Source organism: Bacillus rossius, chromosome 16, assembly GCF_032445375.1.
Source record: "Bacillus rossius redtenbacheri isolate Brsri chromosome 16, Brsri_v3, whole genome shotgun sequence".
In the NCBI taxonomy this organism is placed as follows: domain Eukaryota; kingdom Metazoa; phylum Arthropoda; class Insecta; order Phasmatodea; family Bacillidae; genus Bacillus; species Bacillus rossius.
In genome coordinates this window covers 12,007,313-12,026,028 of record NC_086343.1, presented here as the reverse complement: position 1 = coordinate 12,026,028, position 18,716 = coordinate 12,007,313, and the positions used below count along the sequence as shown (strand labels likewise).

The following is an 18,716-nucleotide window of genomic DNA, read 5'->3' as shown; positions in this document are numbered from 1 at the left end:
GTATGTAGGTTCAAGTTATAACAAAACATTTATATGTCTCCGCTTGTCAACACACGTGACCACGAGAAGTGTGCCGACGGAAATGAGTGAACTACTCAAGGTCACCAGAAATTTTATTTTTTTCCTAGCCTAAGTTAATTCTAAGTGTGTAGGGGAGGGTCCAGGTTAGGGGAGGACCTAAGTGTGTCTCAGGCCGAAGCCTATACACTCTACCATGCGGGTTTTTAACCATGCAGGACAAGGGCGCGTGCATCGTGTGCTATTGGGGTTTACTGGCCAGCCATGGCTGCAATTGGCGCCATGACTGACGCCCCATTGGTCGCCTAGCTTAAAAGCTAGCTAATGTGACCCAGGTAAAACCTGCATAGACACAGGGAAAACCCTGGGCCGGTTCATGCGGGGATCAATTAACATGCATTAAGCAAGCAGGTAACTACTGGACAAGAGGAAGAAGGGTCCAGGTAAGAAGAGTTGGAGGGGCTGAAAAATCAACCATGCTGGAGTTGGGTGCTTGGGCCTTGCGGCCCGCATTTAAAGGTTGGGAACTCCTGGGTTATTATTAACCAGGGGCGCAAGCACCCCCAGGGGCGGGCGACTTCACTCGTCAGCCCAGCCACAGCTGCCCAGGCAGCCACAGTTAAAACAGAAGTGGGCAGACGAGCCAGTAAACCGGCTCGAACTGCTGGCTCTCGGAGCGAAAGGCAGCCTGACATTGCACCATCTTCATCTTCCTTCTTCCAGTCAACAGCCAACGACCTTTCAAGCCAGGGTGGGGGTAAGTCGTTCAGGCGAATGAAGTATCTTGCGAGTCGGACCCTCTTGCCCCCCAAATTCCCGGGTCGGTTGAAGGTCGCGCCGCCCAGGCTACCACTGGCTCCAACAGGGCCCCAACTTGAAGGCGCCGCCATCTCTTCCTTCAGAATTCCGATGCTGTTCAGTTCCGTTGCGCGCGCGGCAGTCCACAGCTCCGCAAGTTCCAGCCCGCAGTTCGTCTACACTTCGCTACTAAGGCACATCGAGCTCCCCTGCGGTGCCTTCGCCGACGAAGCTGCTTTCTGCCGCGCGCCGAGCTACATTCAGGCTACCTTTCTCCCCGACAGCCGTGATAACGACTCCAAGGTCACCAGACTTCCCCCCTTTCGGCTTAATCGCCCCTCTCATCTCTGGCGCTTATATTCCACTCCTCCCGTCTACCCGGGTGTCTTGGTCGCATATTCTCGGCTCGCCTCTCCCCTCCCAGCGCTTGCCGTCAACCAAACCTATCCAAAATCAATCCCCAGCCGAGTCACGCTGGATAATGTCGCTGGACGGTGGGCTTAATCGGGTCCCCTGTCCGATGCTTTATTTGTGGGTTAAAAAAAATGTTAAGAACTAGTGTTTCAGAAAATAACACTGGGCTGGATTGGACCATAATTTGAAAACACTACAAGATAGAGGAATAATTTACGGAGATATCTTGTTAAGAATTTCACTGCGGACATTTTCTACGCCTAGGCTTTTTTCTGCCCGTTGCTTAGTTTGTTAGTGACAACGCAAAATTATCCTAATCGGCTGTCAACCATTTATTGCATTATTATTACAGTAGAACCTCGTTAATCCGTGACGCGCTAATTCGGGAATCGGATAATCCGGGACGATTTAAAAGTGCAGAAAAAAAAAAGAGAAGTAAATATTGTCAGCGCCTAAAATTAACGTCACGCGGGCCGGCGGCCGGCAAACACTGCAAGCCTTCGCATGGGCCGCCAAACTCTGCAACGAAGTTTGTACCGACTCTTTGTGTCGCCCCCCTTTCAGCTGTCACATTTGTCACTCTTTAAACTTGAGGGGGATGTCCTGACTTCTGCTTCCCGTCTCCCTTTGTTTGTTTCCACCCGCCAACGCACGGCAGGCGCCTGGCGAGTGACGTGTCTGGCTGGCATTCGGCTGGACGAAGTTTTGATGAGGGGGGAAGGGGGGGGGGGGGGGCTACCCAAAATTTATGTGTGCAAGTTCAGCACGATCTTATCTTTCTCTCTTCGGCTGTTGTAAATGACCGTGAACTAATGGCTAGGCAGTGCCGTATTTTTTTAAGCCGAGACTAATTCGAAGACGGCCCTTACCGTGAACGGATTATCCGTGTTTATTACTTTTTTTTTTTACAGGATTTTAATTATCCGGGCATCGGCGGGTCCCAATTAACACGAATAATGGAGAGTTTACTATTTTTTATCCATCTGCTGCCAAGGCGCAGTAAGCCTCGGTAGATGTTACGTCACATGACCTTGGCCTTAACCCAGCTGCACGCCGGTGTCTGAGAAGCTTGACAAGACCTTCCGGGCTTTTAATCGCTAGTCCGTGAAATTCGGTAATCCGTGATTATCTCGGTCCCGACCATCACGAATTAACGAGGTTCTACTGTTGTTATTATTATTATTATTATTCATTTATGATTGGGGGACATGGTTTGACCCGCGATATACCCGATTCCGCGATCTATCGGGGCGCGGTATACCGGGAGTTTACTGTATTACAATTTAAATTGCAGAAAAAAATCATGTTTCATAGACACATAAATAGTGAGTGTGTGTCATTTCTCTATGTCCACGAGGTCTCGCCGCGTCAATTTTCTCCTTGGGGCGAACCCGTCCGCTTAATTAAATAAACAGCTTTTATCGTTGAATGATTTCATGATTTATTTCATGAAAATCTGCTCTCATAAAAAAGTTAGTTTTATAGACATTCAATAGGTCTCTCTCTCTCTCTCTCTCTCTCTCTCTCTCTCTCTCTCTCTCTCTCTCTCACTCTCTCTCTGAAGATCAATCTATGAATCGTTACAAATTTATTTCCTTTATTTTTTTAGTTTGATTTGATACAATATGATTTCACTAAAAATCAATTTCTACCCCTTCCTATTTTCATTTCCACATTACGAAGTTTCACTTCTTCCACGCGGAGGGACTCCACGCAATATTTTTGCATGCAATTAAAAACTATTTTTTAATGATGCCAAAGAAGTATAACTTCTCATGCGCGTACCTAAGTACACGCACCCATTTTTTTTTATTTAATTTATTCTATATATATTTTTTCTCCCTACCTAGGGCACTCATAATTCTATTAAATTTCACGTGTATGTTTTCAATCATTCGAGTTGTACAATTTTTTTTTTGTCAAATTGGTCATTATTTATACTTTGTTTCATTTTGGAAACATACGTATTTTAGGTATTATGACAAATAAAAAAAATTAGTTTCACTAACATTCTTGGGTTTTTATTGTGTGGATAGTTTCAAGTTTAATATTATGTAGGTACATACATTCTTAAACTTATAAATTTCTTCGAAATTTATTCATAGGTTGGTAGGGCCTACTAATATTTTATATTTGTCAATATTGTTATTTTTTTTACATTACCTACTTATTTGCAAGGAGTTTGGTTTAGTGTTTATAATTTATCTGCTGAGCGTCAAGAGTCTTAGGGCTGCTGAGACCGAAGACCAGAAATATTTATCAATTATGTAATATATTGTTGAAAAATTTGAATTGTACTATTTCAGGAAAGTTGATTTTTTTATTAATTAGAATAGTTACGTGTAATTGCCATCTTCCTTTATTTCATATTAAACATTATGTTTGGTTGAGTGTGAGATAATTTTATTTATGTATGTTTTAATTTCATTTAATTTCTTATATATATATATATTCTTACCTACATATTTCTATTAAATTTCAGGCGGATGTTAACATTGTCATTCCAGTTGTATACATTTTTTTGTCAAATTAGTTGTTATTTATACTTTTTGTTTCATTTTGGACTATGTTTTTTTTTTTTTACTTAATTCAAAGATTTGTGGTGTGTACAGGGAGTGATATCTCTATTAATTTCTATACTCCTTTGGATAAGCGGAATATTGCCACCACAGTTTTACATATAAACAAATCCTACAAATGTTTTAAACATTATGACAAATAAAAAATAGTTTCACAAACATCCTTAGTTTTTTTTTTTGGTGTGTATAGTTTGAAGTTTAATATTATGTATGTACGTAAATTCTTAAACATAGAGTTATTTATTAATTTATTTAGATAATTCTTCATAGGTAGGTAATAAGCTTTCTATTTGTCAATATTGTTATTATGGTAGATAGGAGTACAGTAAATGGCTACATTCTTATATTCCTTTATATCTCTTTCGATTTGGAGTGTTTCCGAGCCATTCGGGGTCCTCTACGTCAAACACCCTCCCCCCCCCCCCCCCCCCCCAGGCGGTTAAAGCCCCAAAATTTCGAAAGTTTAAAAATTTTTAAAAATCTATCACTTTCGACTTTAAGTGTTTTCGAGCCATTCAGGGTCCTCGAACCCCCCGCCCCCCTCTGGGAACAAAGCCCCAAAATTTCGACAATTTCAAGAATTTCAAATATATATTCTTTCGAGATGGAGTGTTCCAAACCATTCGAGGTCCTGAACATCCACTTTCCGCAAAAGTGAAAGCCCCAAAATTTCGAAATATAAGAATATATATAAATTGGATGTTGGCATGTATGTCATCGATAAACTCTTACACCGTTTGACCGATTGCCATGAAAGTTGGCACATCGAAGTGTTTTTATAATGGAGAAGGTTTTTATGCTAACCATTTTCTTTTGTAACTCGCCGCTAGATGGCGCTGTAGCGCGTCAACTTCTAAACCTTTCAACCGATCGCCATGGGTAAACAGAAAACCATAGGTCACAGATACACAAACAGTAATTATGTGTCATTTATTAATGTCAACCACACTGGACATATCGTTATCCATTTTGCTGTAACTCGCGGACAATATATCACCCGGTGTTCAGCCCGGGCAAAGCCGGGTACTGCAGCTAGTGTGTAATAAATCACAACTATTAAATATTGAGGTAATTGTAGACACTGTGTTTATTAAATTTTGTATACTCCTGGGACATTTTAAAAGTTTTTTTAAGTTGCAAGTGTTCGTAATTTTACTCTTTACATTGTCGTCGCCATTAGCTAAGTTACTGTCGCATTTTACAGGTATAATGTTGTTTTGGTGGTGATTTAAATGGAATAAATAATAATACTTAAAAATGTTACCATATGTTTTAGTTTTTAATTGGTTTTATAACTTAAATAAGTATTTATCTAATGTATTTGAAAATTATTAAGTCGGATGTTATACTCTACAATTTTTAATTAACAATTAGTGTTGTTAAACGCTTTTTTTAGGCTATCATTCACAAATAAATATTTTTTTTCTAAAAACCTTGAAAATCTCAATATCTAATTGTTTTTTTTTTAACAAAAATGAATTTTTATTGATTTGCGAATCGTATCTTAAAAGTAAAGAGTTATACGACAAATGCCACATAAAACTTTTAAATGAAAACTGTGTACGTACATACTCATTGAATGAAAACATTTTGAAATCCAAAATTTCACACTTAAATCATTTAGTTTACAATACTTTTTTTCTTTTTAATACTGAAGTACATGTAAATTCGTATCAAAGTTTATTCTTACAGTCATGCAATCTTATCTGTGCACAGAACTGTCAAAACTCAACAAATGTAAAACAAAAAAGCCACGTGAATTGATGTGTAAATGGTACTCCATAAGGCACTCAACATAATTAATAGTTGAGAAGTCATTTGACACAGACAATATTAAAAAGGAATAGTTGTATAATCTCGGTCATGGAAAGAGCAATGGCTGGTTTTATAAACTTAGGAAGAAATGCAAGTGTGTGATCACACAACCTGCAAAAACGCGAGAAAACTACGGTAGTTTAAAAACCAACCCTGTGCATTCATCAAGTTTTAAAACACTTGTAAATTTACATTAAATTAATATTCATAGAATAGCAAAAATAATGTTTTGCTTTTTTTCAAAATCAAGACACATCATTTGGTTTTTACATATACGGTTCTTTACATGCTGCATTCATAGTAACTTTAAGTTATGTAAGCTGTTTATATTTTTTTCAGGACCTTCAACCAGAGTGACGTCGACTTTATGAGCCCATCTACAATAGTCCGAACCTGTGCGTGGTCCGTGTCCTTATCCGAATGTGAGTGACGTCACATTGTCTCACCGAAAACTGCCCTGTCCACAATTGCGATGTCCGATGTCCAAATGTATTGATTTCTTAAGTTGTTACCAGAGCGCAGTAAATGTGCCAAACCAAATGTTTTTATTTATTGTTTTGATGCTTTGTAGTTTGAGATTGAACTTATGAAAGTTGTGGGAGTTCAATATTATATATTTATTCAGTAAGGCAAAGTGGCTCTTCTTGACTACAACGCCTTCCATTTCCTTCAGTAACAAAAACAAACACCACGTTTTCAAACGGGAACAGGAAATTCTGTTCTGTTCTTTTTTCTGTGTCTGAAGTACGCAGGTTGGAAAAAAAAGTTCAAATTGACGAATGTCTTCGGACAAGGTAGGTTCGGACCTTCGCCTACTTGACGCATGACGTCAGAGGGTCACGTGGACCAATCAGCGACGAGTGTCCTTCGGACACAGTTTAGGACATTGCTATTGTAGACGGGCCTTATAAGAGACACCCACTCTGTAGACCAATACCTCCATGGATAACATGACAAGACAATGGCGGTGACACTCACCGTTCATCGGCACGAAAAAAACCAAGTAAGTGGTGCCAACCAGCGGCAAAGCCATTGGCCCGGGCAGTTTCGCCAACTGCCTAGTGAATTTCAGCCTCCGAACCAACAATTTCCCCAGGTACAAACTGGAGATTGCTATGGCTGCAGCGGCGAGAATTATGGACGGGACATCCATTTTGCCTGAAACATGAACCAAGTCAAACATGATATTCAAATTGCTTTTAATCTAGAAGGGAATGGGGGAAAAAAAAGGGGGAGGGGGAATTCATCACTAAACGAATACTTCATAAAGCCGCTTACTTCATGAAGTCACTTTTTGTTCAGCTAATGGACCACGCTATGTTCATCGTACAAATAAAACATCGGTCAAAGTGCAGTGTGGAAACAGTTTTAAAGGACTGTATTTTATGGGAGTGACTGACTCTGTGTTTAGACTAGGTTTCACCCACCAAAAGTTTTAGTTTTTTTTTTGATGTTTTTAGATTTTTATGAAGAAATATTTTTAAAGGAGTTTATACAACCTAAGAAAACTCAGGAAAGGAACTTCTAATGAAGGTGAAGTTTAACTTAAGGTGATAAAGTTTTGGTTATATACGTTTAGTGGAAATTACTTATAAATCTTAAGAATTCTTTAAATTCTAAATTATATATTGTTAACGTCCTAATAAAGCATTAATAATTTAATTCATCTTATGTTTAAAAAAGTTGAAGAAAAAATTAACTATAGTAAAAAAATGTAATTTTGAAATTGTAGAGTTTTATTATGAATTTTATAATGTTGCTAATTCAATATCGAGTTCAAAATAACTTTCGCAAGAGTAAGTGTCTTTTAAAAATTGTAAGTAGTAAAGAAAATTCTGCAAATAAATAATAATTTAGTGACAAATTTTTATAGTTTTTCTTTCTATAAAATTTCCTAACTTTGCATTAAAAACTATTAAATAGAATAATTTTTAAAAAAGCACAGAAATTAATACCAAAATTATTAACCAAATATTATTTGATTAAATTTTCTAATGGTCTTAAACTTTTGGTAGGACCTTATTATACCTGGCGATGGTATTCGATACAAAAAATGGAAAGTTTATGTAATGTAATATTAGAAAAAAGTTGTCCCAGATTTTTTAAAAAAAAATGTGGTCTAGTCAAATTAATTTTATAAACTTGCAGTTTTTAAATATTTTAACTGCGTGTATACTGAAAACTTTTCTGCAGGTTAATTCATTGTTCACACAAATTTTTTCTCGAAATATTTTCGCTTCAGTATATAGTTGCAATCATATTATTTTTTCTATTGGATTATTAGAACCGGTTTCATGATCTTAATTAGTGGGCTTATCATCTTAAAAATTTAATTTTTATTTTTCACCATTACTTAATTAAAGTTTGCGTTCTAAATAAATCATGATTAAATTTGAAGTGCCTTTATTTAGGCCCGTTTTAGCAACGAACCCCAAACTAAACTCATATGAATTATAAAATTTATTGGCTTTAAATTTGAATATTTTTTTTAACGGTATAGTAATTATTTCTTAGTTTCGATGTGCAGGTTTCTGTATTTGCGATAAAACGTGACTATTGTGAGAACGGAGACAGTAGTAATTTTATAGTGATATATTTGTTTGCGGCTACCAATTAGCCTTCAGATAAGACATATAGTTTGGAATTTTCTTTGAATAAAATGGTTAAAATTGTATTAACCCACAATATTCTATAATTATATGTAGCAAACACAACGAAAACACAAACACAATCAGGGACAGTCTGATAGTTTTGGGGGTGAAAATAAAATTTGTTATCTTAGAATGTCATTAATAGCAAAGTGAGATTATTAATTATAAATAAGGGGCACGGCTATATCAGAGATTTAAAATGACGTAAAATGTTACCAAATAATCACGATCAAAAACCAGATTTTTTTTTCAAATCAAAAAACAGTATTCTTAATTTATTTTTTAATGGGAAGTTGTTTGAATTTGAGGTGGTATTTTAGTTGTATAGTAATGTAATCATAAATATGATAAACGAAGGAGTGGGGGACAGAGATACTTTGTCACATCGTGTTTACTTTCCGGGGGGGGGGGGCAGGCTCCCCCCCCCCCCTTTCCAACTGTTGGAACGGCCATGCAAACAATTGGTAACATACAGAATAACAAATATTTTACTTATGTACATAATAATGTCAATGAATAGAACCGGTAACTGGCTGCGTGTGGGGAGATGTATATATATATTTTTTTTTTTCATAGAAGAAATTTTATCCGTTAAAAAAAATAATATATGACTCAGAAAATAGAGAATAATATTGTTACGAACGTGAGCAGGGCCGCGGCGCGCGCAGGTTCGTAGCTGACTGGCGGCCCAGCACGGCCACTGACGTCACGTGACCACCGCAACGTGAGACGTGCCGCGCGCGCCTTTGTGGATTACAAGGGTCGCCGCTTCCCCCCACCCCTCTCCACTCCCCGGGCGTAACACTGTCTCGGCTTCGTTATCTGACACCTGGCATCTGGGGAGTTGCGCGGGCTGTCGCACGAGTCGCCGACGCCTGTCTCGAGAATTCTGGCGTCGGGTCGGCGCGGGATGCCGCGACTGGCCCCAGCCGCGCTCGCGAATTCTAGAAGTGGCGCCTGGGCCTATATAAGCTCAGGACGCCGGCCTCGGAGGCAGTTGAGTTCAGTTCAGTTCCGGTGCGATAGTCCGGGCGATAGTGTCGCGGGTGGGCGAGGAGTTCCTCGGCGAGCGAGTTTCTCGGCGATAGTTGGATGGCGATAGTGCCGCGGGTGCGACGAGAGTCCCGAGCGAAGATTCGAGCGAGGCGTCGAGTGGATCCTCGGCGAAGGGGAAGTGCGACGGCGGCGGCGGAGTCCTGCGACGGAGGTCCACGAGGGGTGCTGCGGCGAGAGTTGCGCCAGAGGTGCGGCCCAGCGAGGTGTGCGGTGTGTAAGAACCGAGTGACTGGGGAATAAACATTTTTAAGTGTAATTGATTATTAGGAATTTTTAGAAGATTATTTGTTAGTGATATAAATATTGGCAATCAATAAAACTGTGTAGTAAAATCTTTAATTGGGCTATCCATTTACGAACCCAGTAGCTTTCCCACGACGATTTATTATTTGTATTTTAATAAATCTAAACAATATATTACCAAGAATAAAACACGGCGACCTAGACCGCAATAGCGATATTTAGCCAATAGTGAGTAGCATAATGCCTATTTTTAAAGTTTCAATAAACACTTCGTTTGCATTATTGTGTAACGTTAATTTTATAACCAAGTTATAACTGTAACGTTTTAATCAGCGTTAATTTGCTAAAAACCTAAATAGTACATTTTGTCGTTTCTCTCTGGTTTCATTTACAAATATTTTTATATCTTATGAAACCACAATTGTTTTCATTATAAAAATCAAACAAAAGTCTATATCCATCTGAAATAATGTAACGTTACGAAGATATATATATGTAATGTGCAGTATTATTCTTGCTCGCGTGTTACAATATTTAAACAAATGGATTTTTGGGTGTTTGGGTGGTTACTTGAATGTGGGGCATCACACCGAAAGTTTCTCCTGAACCAGTAACTTGCATTTGACGAGGAGAAAGGTCTTTACAAAACGGAGAAGTGATGGAACATGTCGTAGGGCATACCCTGGATTTGAAATTTGAAAACAAAAACGTTGATTTTAATCGTAAGCCATGTCGCCTACATGCCGAGGTCTAATATAACCCGCCGGAAAAAAAACAACCTAATTCTGATAATTTTTATTAGGAAACGGTGTGTTTGGGGGGGGGGGGGGGCTGGGAGCGTTCTCATCTGAGTCATGTAAAGTTGAACTTTAAACGTAACTAACCGTTGGAGCCGGACTTATTCTACAAAACAAAATAAATCTTACCTGAAGCAAGCTGTCACGAAGACTGCCCTCGTCAGTTTTACACTCAATAACAAGTACTGGCTACAGCCGTTTTATCTCAGAGGTCGCTCTAAGTGCACCTCAGATTAGATTACCAGTTTTAAAAACAAGAATCAACATAAGTTTGACCTTTGAACACGCATTAGTACAGCTGTTATTTTGTGCGTGATAATCCCTGCATGGCGTGCGTAATATTTCCTTAAAAAAAGTATTTTTTATTGCAGGTGTAATTATTTTAGTATAATATAAAATACCGTACGAGTAACAGGTGCCAAACCACAGCTCTGTTCAACTTCCACAATCCCTTGTCATTTCAAAAACATTGTGCTTCCCACTCATTTCTGTAACATCGCAGGTTTCAGTATTAAAAATGTATTAAAACATTTTATTCATGTATTTTACAGTGGCCAGTTATTCGAGACTGACAGGTGGTAACAATATTAAAATGCATCAAGATATTTGATTAAAATTTTAATTTTAGAAAATTTTAATAATTTATTCTTTTTTAAATAATTATTTTTTTTAACCACATAAGCTAAAGGATCGTTGCTGACTTTTTTCTTAACATTTCAAATTTTTCACGTTTCAAGGTTCAGCATCACATGCCATGTCGGTTGTTTCATTTGACTGTCATCACTATCATTTCAGGCGTTCCCTGTAAATTCATCACGATAGTGTTACTGTGCATTATGTTTCGTCTTAAGATTTCTTGACAGATGTTTACCGGAAATAACAATAATATCGGCCAACGAGTCACGAAAGTGTTCGTGTTTATTTTTATTTCTTGCGCGACCCTTTGCACTTCGTAAAATAACGTCTAGTAAATATCTGGTGAGAACATGTACGACCCAGCAACAGATGCAAGAGTGATAGCGGAATAAATTTACAAGAAAATTAAGTAACCAACATGACCAATGAGAGTCGAAATACTTGATTTTAAAACGATTTTATGGACACGCGATATTGCTGGCTTACAACGCATGCCATATAGAAAAACCTCAAATAATGGACAACAAAGCTATTCAGAGTGGTTTGAATTCAACAAACTTCAGCTGCTGGTTCGTCCAAGGTCGGATCCAGAATTAAGGTCAGGGGAGGGCCATGTTAAATATTCTAATACAATTTTAGTATATTAAAAATATAAATATTTAGTAAATTTTATTTATGATTCAAAAACGTCCTGTTATCCATAGCACTGCAGTAAAATAATACTCTAGGACAGTGGTTCCCAAACCTTTTCGGCTGGCGACCAACCTTTCCTTATAGGAATACCTCCACGGTCTATCGGTCCATGGTGGAGAAAAAACCTTATTTGTATCGTAACCCTTCCTTATGTCTAAATAATTTACCATCAAATATTGCATATATATGCTTTTTTTAAGATACCGATTGATTATTGATAAACAATTTGTGGTCTGATTTGAAAATGGCTGACAAAATACAAGCACTGTGTAGCAAAACAGTTATTTATTTAACAATAGATATGTGTTTGCACACAATTCGATTTTTTTCGATTTTTCTTATATTTTTTGATGGTTTATTCGATGGTTTCTGATAGTTTTAGGATCGAGTCGCGACCCACCTGTAACCCTTCCGCGACCCACCGTTTGGGAACCGCTGGTTTAGTAAGTTTGGTAAACTATGATAAGGAATTGGGAGAAAAATCTGAAAATTATTCAGGTTACGTTGGGGATTCGCCAGTGGGTTCATCACAACAACATAAGTTAGAAACACCTATGGACAGACGAACTCAACTATGATGCTAAGCATAAAACACATGCACAAAACCACGACGGCATCATCGACTAACACAGTAGTCTTGTTTTGTATAAAATCATATTTAAATTATTAATTTAAATGTGAAACATGCGTTCGAAAAGATCACACCTGCAGCTTTTGTGGAATCGGTGATATGATATCACTAATAAAACTAAACATAATGTATTTTTCTGCCAGAAACGTACCGTTTATATTGAAAAGCATTGATTATACGAATATTCGTACACATCGAACGTTCGAGAATGACGTTACAGTATCGAATACGTAGCCTCGATCGGGCTGCTAAACACGCGCAAGTTTTTTTTTTTTCCAAGAAGTTACTTAGCTTCGACTGGATATTCCCGTGGCAATTGATCTGCATCGTGTTACGACCGCAGAATATCAATAATAACAAAAAAATATATTAGTAGAAGTTTTCGCTGCTCATTGTGTAGAAAAATGAACTGTAACTATTGGCATAGGAATGTGATCATGCCACAGGATAGCATACGCAAATTAAGTCTATGTCATCCCCAACGGTTCTCTGTAAGGTAATTCACGCCACTTCGTTACATTCATAGCTCAATAAAAGTTACTAATGGCACATTTAGTCATTCTGAGGCGACCGTTTAGTTACAGAACAGAAATGAGAACTTTTAAAACTTAAGAGTATATTGTTTTAGCTTTTTTTTTTTTTTAATCAAGCGTCAATTGTTTCCTAAGTTAAAGTGTTGCTGGTCTCACCGTATCATACACGTAAGAGGAACGTAAAACGTTACGGTGATTTTATTCGTCACCACGAGGATTTATCCATAGGTATTTAAGATGACAAAATTAACACAAATCAAATTACTAAAACACTTAAATGAAACATGTTTTACATAAGTTATTTACGATCTGCCATCTAACTTTTTCAAAGGTCATAAAATTAGTTTATAACGCTATGAAGTTGTGACAAAACTATACAAAACATAATTTTAAGAATGTACTCAGTTTTAACACTGACATTTCAATGAGTGTTTAATATGGCAAAACCATTTTTACAAGAATAATTGATTTTGATCTTTTTTTTCTCACATATTCATTTATATAATAATCATCAGAAAATCACTCATTAATTTACTGATTGATTCAATGTATTGTTGTCCTCGGTTCGATCGCTGGACGATGCAATAAGGTAACTAAGTAAAAAAAAAAAAACTTATTTAATAAAACATGGTTGAAAAATCTAATGGTAGCTTAAATTCCTTATTAATAGCCTTCAGTAAACCAATTATGACATATTGAGAACTATCTCGAAAATTCGTAATTATTAATCTAGGAATTTGGAAAAAATTCAAAAACCATCAAAAATATCACGTATTAATGTAATGATTGATCCGATCAAATAATGTCCACGGTTTGATTATTTATATTAAACAGTCTAAAGTTAAAGGTAAAATAAATAAAAAACTTCAATAGCACATGAAATAGCTGGAGAGAAGATAAATGAGTTAGCACATGCGAAGTGACCGTCAATTATGGAGCGAGTGTTCGTTACCTACCACAAGCATAGCAGAAATTTGACAAAGTTTTTATTTTTTATTTATTTAGTTATCAAAGCAAGAGGGAGAGACTGAACGAACGAGATTCGTATGCCGCTGCGGGCAGGAAGACTTCGACTGCTCGCGCGCGTGGAAAGATTTGTAAAGTTGCAGAAACGTCAGGAGACCATTTAGATGTTTTCTCAAGACATGCAATGAACCGCTCCATGACAATCTCACTAACACTAAAAACATCGGTCAAATCATAACCCGGTACATGAAAAAAAAAAAAAGAACTTGAAATTGCTTCAAAGTACGAAAAAATTAACGATAGTAGAAATGTAGCCTACCAAAGTAACACATGCGCCCGAATAACTTTGTAGTGATCCGACACAGAGTCAAACCCAGACCATACGACACAAAAAGACATCGCCACGAAAAATAAGAAACAACAAATCTTCGGACAGGCTTACCGAATCGAAACCACTAGACCTTCTTTTTTCGATATTCGGTGAACATTTTAAACAGGTCATGTACAAAGTCATGCGTAAAGAGGCCAAGCATCTCCGAACCTAAATGTTTTTTTCGTCGATTTTCAACCATCATTTTAAACAGGTCATGTTCAATGTCAGTATTATAGACCATGTGTCTCCGAATCACGAGGCCATCATGTCCTAACTAGGTACAGAATTTTTGATCCACGATCAATGAAAAGGAAGTACATTTGGAAGCACAATCAAAAAAAGGAAGCACATTTAACGAAAAGCACGCACATTTGAATGAAAATTCATCTTGGCAGGATACGATCCCTTCAGCAGGAATACGATCTCATCAGAGGGATAATAACTCTACAGAGGGATACGATATCAACAGAAGGATGCGATCTAAACAGAAGGATACGATCCTATTAGAGGGCGCCGTCCGCCGCGGTCTCGTGTTCGAGGTCGGGCGCAGGTCCTAGCGGGGTGGCTGGCTTTCTTAGAGATTTCTGTTCCGGGAGGGCGCCAGGCTAGCTCGGTGTCTAACCGTGTGATGGTCGTGGGTTCGTTGCCCCAGCGTGGTCCGCTAGAACCGTCGGCGGTGATGGAATTTGTTTCCTGATTAGGTTGGGTTGTTTAGGTTAATTTACATACACTGTTCGGGTTGTTCTACGGGTCGCACGTCGCGCACGGGAGGTGCGGGGTGGACGTTTTATTGTTCACGATTTACACTGGTTCATTACATTGGGCGCGAGGTCTACTCGGCGACCGCCGAGTCGGCGGTACATGACTGCCAATGAGGCGTCGGAACACGTAGAAGTTTTGATTACACTATTATTACAATTACACTTGACAAAACGGCACTCTGTGGTGCTTCTACGTACACGATTACACTGCACACGTTATCTGAGAGGGACACCTGCGTGCCTCTACGTGTGTTTACTTATTAAGTCCTCACGCCAGTCGCAGTTGAGGGAGAGCGTTCGATTAGCATCGGCTAATCTCGTAATCGGCAAATTGCGACGCGCGGGCCCACTGTGTGGACCGCGGCTCGCTACTAAATTAAAAACACGTTTAAGCTTGGATGTAGCCTGTGCCTGTGCACTGGGCGATTAACTAAAGTTCTGGGGTGGCGAGAGACGGCCCGTACCGTATACTGCACGGCCCCACGTAATGCTTTGTGTGGGGCGTGTTAAATTGACGCGGCTGGGTTAGGCCCTACACCGGAAAAGGACCAGGCGCACATGGGGAGTATTTAAAAAAAAGGTTTTGGTTGTGACTATAATTACCAGATGGACGTTCGGTGAAACAAAGATATGCTGGCTCCCCGTGGGACGTGCGTCCGTCCCGGTCCGCGAGTCGCGCTGTACTGGCGTCTAGCCCTGGCGCGAGGGGAGGGGTGAGCTCCCTGTCGCGCCAGAGTTTCTAAAGTTCCGTTATTCGTAAAAATCTATATAATTAACTAAATTTAAGTGGCGCTAAATTCACATAATAAAACTTAATGATTAACTTAATATCTATATATGTTTTAGAATTGACATTTAATAAGTTTGTCTAAAATAAGTTTGAATATTAGAGTCAAGCTGGAGACTGTCCGTTTCTTGATAACTACTCCAGTGGCGAATGATAATGCTAATTTGGGGCGGTTTGCGTTACATCACACGTTTCACTACTGAATTTAGGCTGAAGGCCGCAAGGGTTGCACTCACAGCTGTTTTAGTAGAAAGCTACACGTGAGTGACCCGGGCACTCCTACGTCGCACTCTATTAATTAGGAGCTTTTGTTTGTTTTTGATTACTTTATTATTGTGTGGGGAATTTTGTAGGCACGGGGAGTGCGTTGCATGCGTAATTAAAATGGTTCGCTATTCTCTACCTTGGGCTGCGGTCCGCTCACTTGACTCAGGTGGGCCATGGCTAGGGGTGCTTTCCGTTAGCGGAGCCGAGTACTGGCGGGTGCAGGTCGGGCTTTGGGGTGGCCTTCGGCCGTACGATGTCAAGGGTAACGTGTTCCAGCAACAGTGTCCAGTGCTGGAGTGGCTGGAGTGGCTTGAGGTGGGGTGAACTAAGTCATTTATTCATTAATTAATTGGAGTGTTCCTTTGTTTCACCATTCCGAGTATCATTAGCCGTAATCTCCAGACACGCCACGCGCCTTCATTGCCTCTACTACTGCTCTCAGGGTAGCCTGGAACCCTCGGTGGGGTATTTCTAGGGAATTCCTCAAACCGTGAATCAATACCGCCATTCGAGGGCTGTGTGTGTGGAGATGAGAAGGTAGACGATGATACGGCCAGTTACGTGACGGCATTTTGTAACAAGTGACGTAATGTACCGTGTGACATGTTAATAAATCAAGTTCTATTTACGTGTTATTTTAATCGTACGGCATCCTGGGTGGCCTAAACAGCCCGGGGAGTCCTTGTCCCTGCCTGCAGCCACGAGGCAAAGAACCCCGCCCTCGAGTCAAAATCCTTGTTTTCATAACTTAAATTCATTAAATTTAAAACAGGCAGCGGTGACGGCGTCAGTATTGAGGTTTTTATGTGGAATACGGGATGTTCACTCACCATCACAAGAGGAGGGCTTCGCTAGACCTCAAGGGAAAGAACTGTATTCTCCTACACTATTAATGAATTCTCATTGCAGCCCGCAAATCTGTGCCTAGGGTTTTCCCTGTGTCTATGCAGGCTCAAACATGGGCCCAACTTAATATTAAGCTGGATTTAAGATAGCAGAGTTAGTCATTGCTTCAATAGCTGTAGTGGCTGAACAATCCCCAAATAAGCACACGATGCATGCGTCCTCTTCCTGCATGGCTAATTCAGCATGACTAGGCTTCAGCCTCAGTTGCACCTTGGTCGCTCCATATTCCCGGAAGTGTATTTCCTAACGCTAGATTGACTCACCGACATCTAGCCGTATTTCCAAATGCTTATATCATTCAGACACCCTTTTCAGCTTAACCTGTGACGCGATTGTCTGGTGTGAATTGAACTTCTAATTAAACCTCAGCCTCCGAGCCTAATGGGCCACGCTGAGGCCAACGACCCACGAGACATCATCTGTTAGCCGCAAGAACTAGCCTGGCGCCCTCCTAGAGCAAAGTCAAATCTCATTCACGCCAACCCCCGCTAGCTACACCCTGGGTCTCAAACACAGAACTGCATATGATTGCAACTTTATGTAGGTAATATTTGTTACCTTTTAAAGGCTATGACTGTTGGCAAGCACTTAATTTTCAATAAATAAATATTTTATTATATACTTCTCAATATGTGGCACTCATCACGATCGTGACAAATTAATAACTGGAGTCAGTTTATTTTTGCCAAATTTCTGTTTTGAAATTATTTAAATGAAAAACCCTCTGAGCTATAGGTATTAAAAAAGAGGAAAATTTAATATATCATTCTTACCCATTATATACTATCTAATATAACACAGTCAGGGAAAAAATCGTTAAAAAAATCCTACATAACTATAAATGAGGTAGTTAAAGTAATACATTTTATTAATTGTTTCTTCTGCTTTATGTCACAAATCTTCATAAAATTTAAGATTTGATGTTAAACACTTTAAAAAATTTTGTTAAGGAAGAAAATTTTGTACCAAAAAACTCCATTTTTTTCTCGAAATATTTTAGGCCATTATTATTGTTTGTTATTTAATTTACAATATTTAAATTCATTAAAAAATGTTTTTAATTAATGTAATGCCTGATGTTAATTGTGTTTGGCTGCTGTAAATAATTTACCTTTTAAGATTATTGGCGTGTATTATTTAATTTATTGTTTTAATGATGAACTGTATTATGATGGATAGACTGTACTGCAACTATGTATATTTCCAGCCCAGATTAAGTAATAATTTATTTTAATTTATATTTCTTCGTTGCATGTATATATTTTATTATTTGAAAACTCTTTGGATTTAATATGTATATCTATGCAGTTGAAACTCTACGACTAAAAGAACGTTTGAGACTGGCAATTGTAAGGACCCCTCTTTGAATAATTGAAATTTAAACGGTAAATTGCTCATTTAACACCGTGTTTATTAATGTAAAGTGTTATTACTATAGGTATGTTTTTATTTTAAGTTTAATGTGAGATTTTGTGTTCCGCGCTATTGTTGCACGCGGAATTGATGTTGACGCCGACCGCCAATGCTCCTCTATGTCGCATAGACCGCTATGCCTCATCAACGTCTCCTAGAAGCGTGTGCACCGAACGCGCCCGTGCGCGCAGCTAAGTGTAGTGCGTGCGTCGAGGCGATCGCCGTGCAACGAGTGCTGCGCCGGCGGAAGGATCCGGCCGGGTGTGGCATATCCTTCCGCCGCACTACAACAAATTGTTATAATTATGTTTTTCCACAGGATTTTATTAAACATTATTTTTCATTAATTAATAATTCAGTCTTTGCAAAACCATGTTTC

General features: G+C 38.8%; 2 protein-coding genes across 2 annotated transcripts in view; one reads left to right on the top strand and one right to left on the bottom strand.

Moving 5' to 3' along the window:
• Nucleotides 1-6,164, top strand: part of LOC134539995 (protein singed wings 2) — a 209,951-nt gene extending 203,787 nt beyond the window's left edge. The window contains exon 10 of the mRNA XM_063382407.1: nucleotides 5,964-6,164. Within this exon, the coding sequence (XP_063238477.1) occupies nucleotides 5,964-5,981 (18 nt within the window). The 3' untranslated portion in view covers nucleotides 5,982-6,164. The remainder of the gene's footprint in view (nucleotides 1-5,963) is intronic.
• LOC134539991 (cytochrome P450 4C1-like) overlaps nucleotides 1-10,575 on the bottom strand; it is a 38,305-nt gene extending 27,730 nt beyond the window's left edge. Inside the window, exons 1-2 of the mRNA XM_063382402.1 lie at nucleotides 10,501-10,575; nucleotides 6,603-6,782 (exon numbers count right to left, since the gene is read on the bottom strand). Coding sequence (XP_063238472.1) covers nucleotides 6,603-6,777 — 175 coding nt within the window. The 5' untranslated portion in view covers nucleotides 6,778-6,782; nucleotides 10,501-10,575. The remainder of the gene's footprint in view (nucleotides 1-6,602; nucleotides 6,783-10,500) is intronic.
• Nucleotides 10,576-18,716: the final 8,141 nt, after the last annotated feature.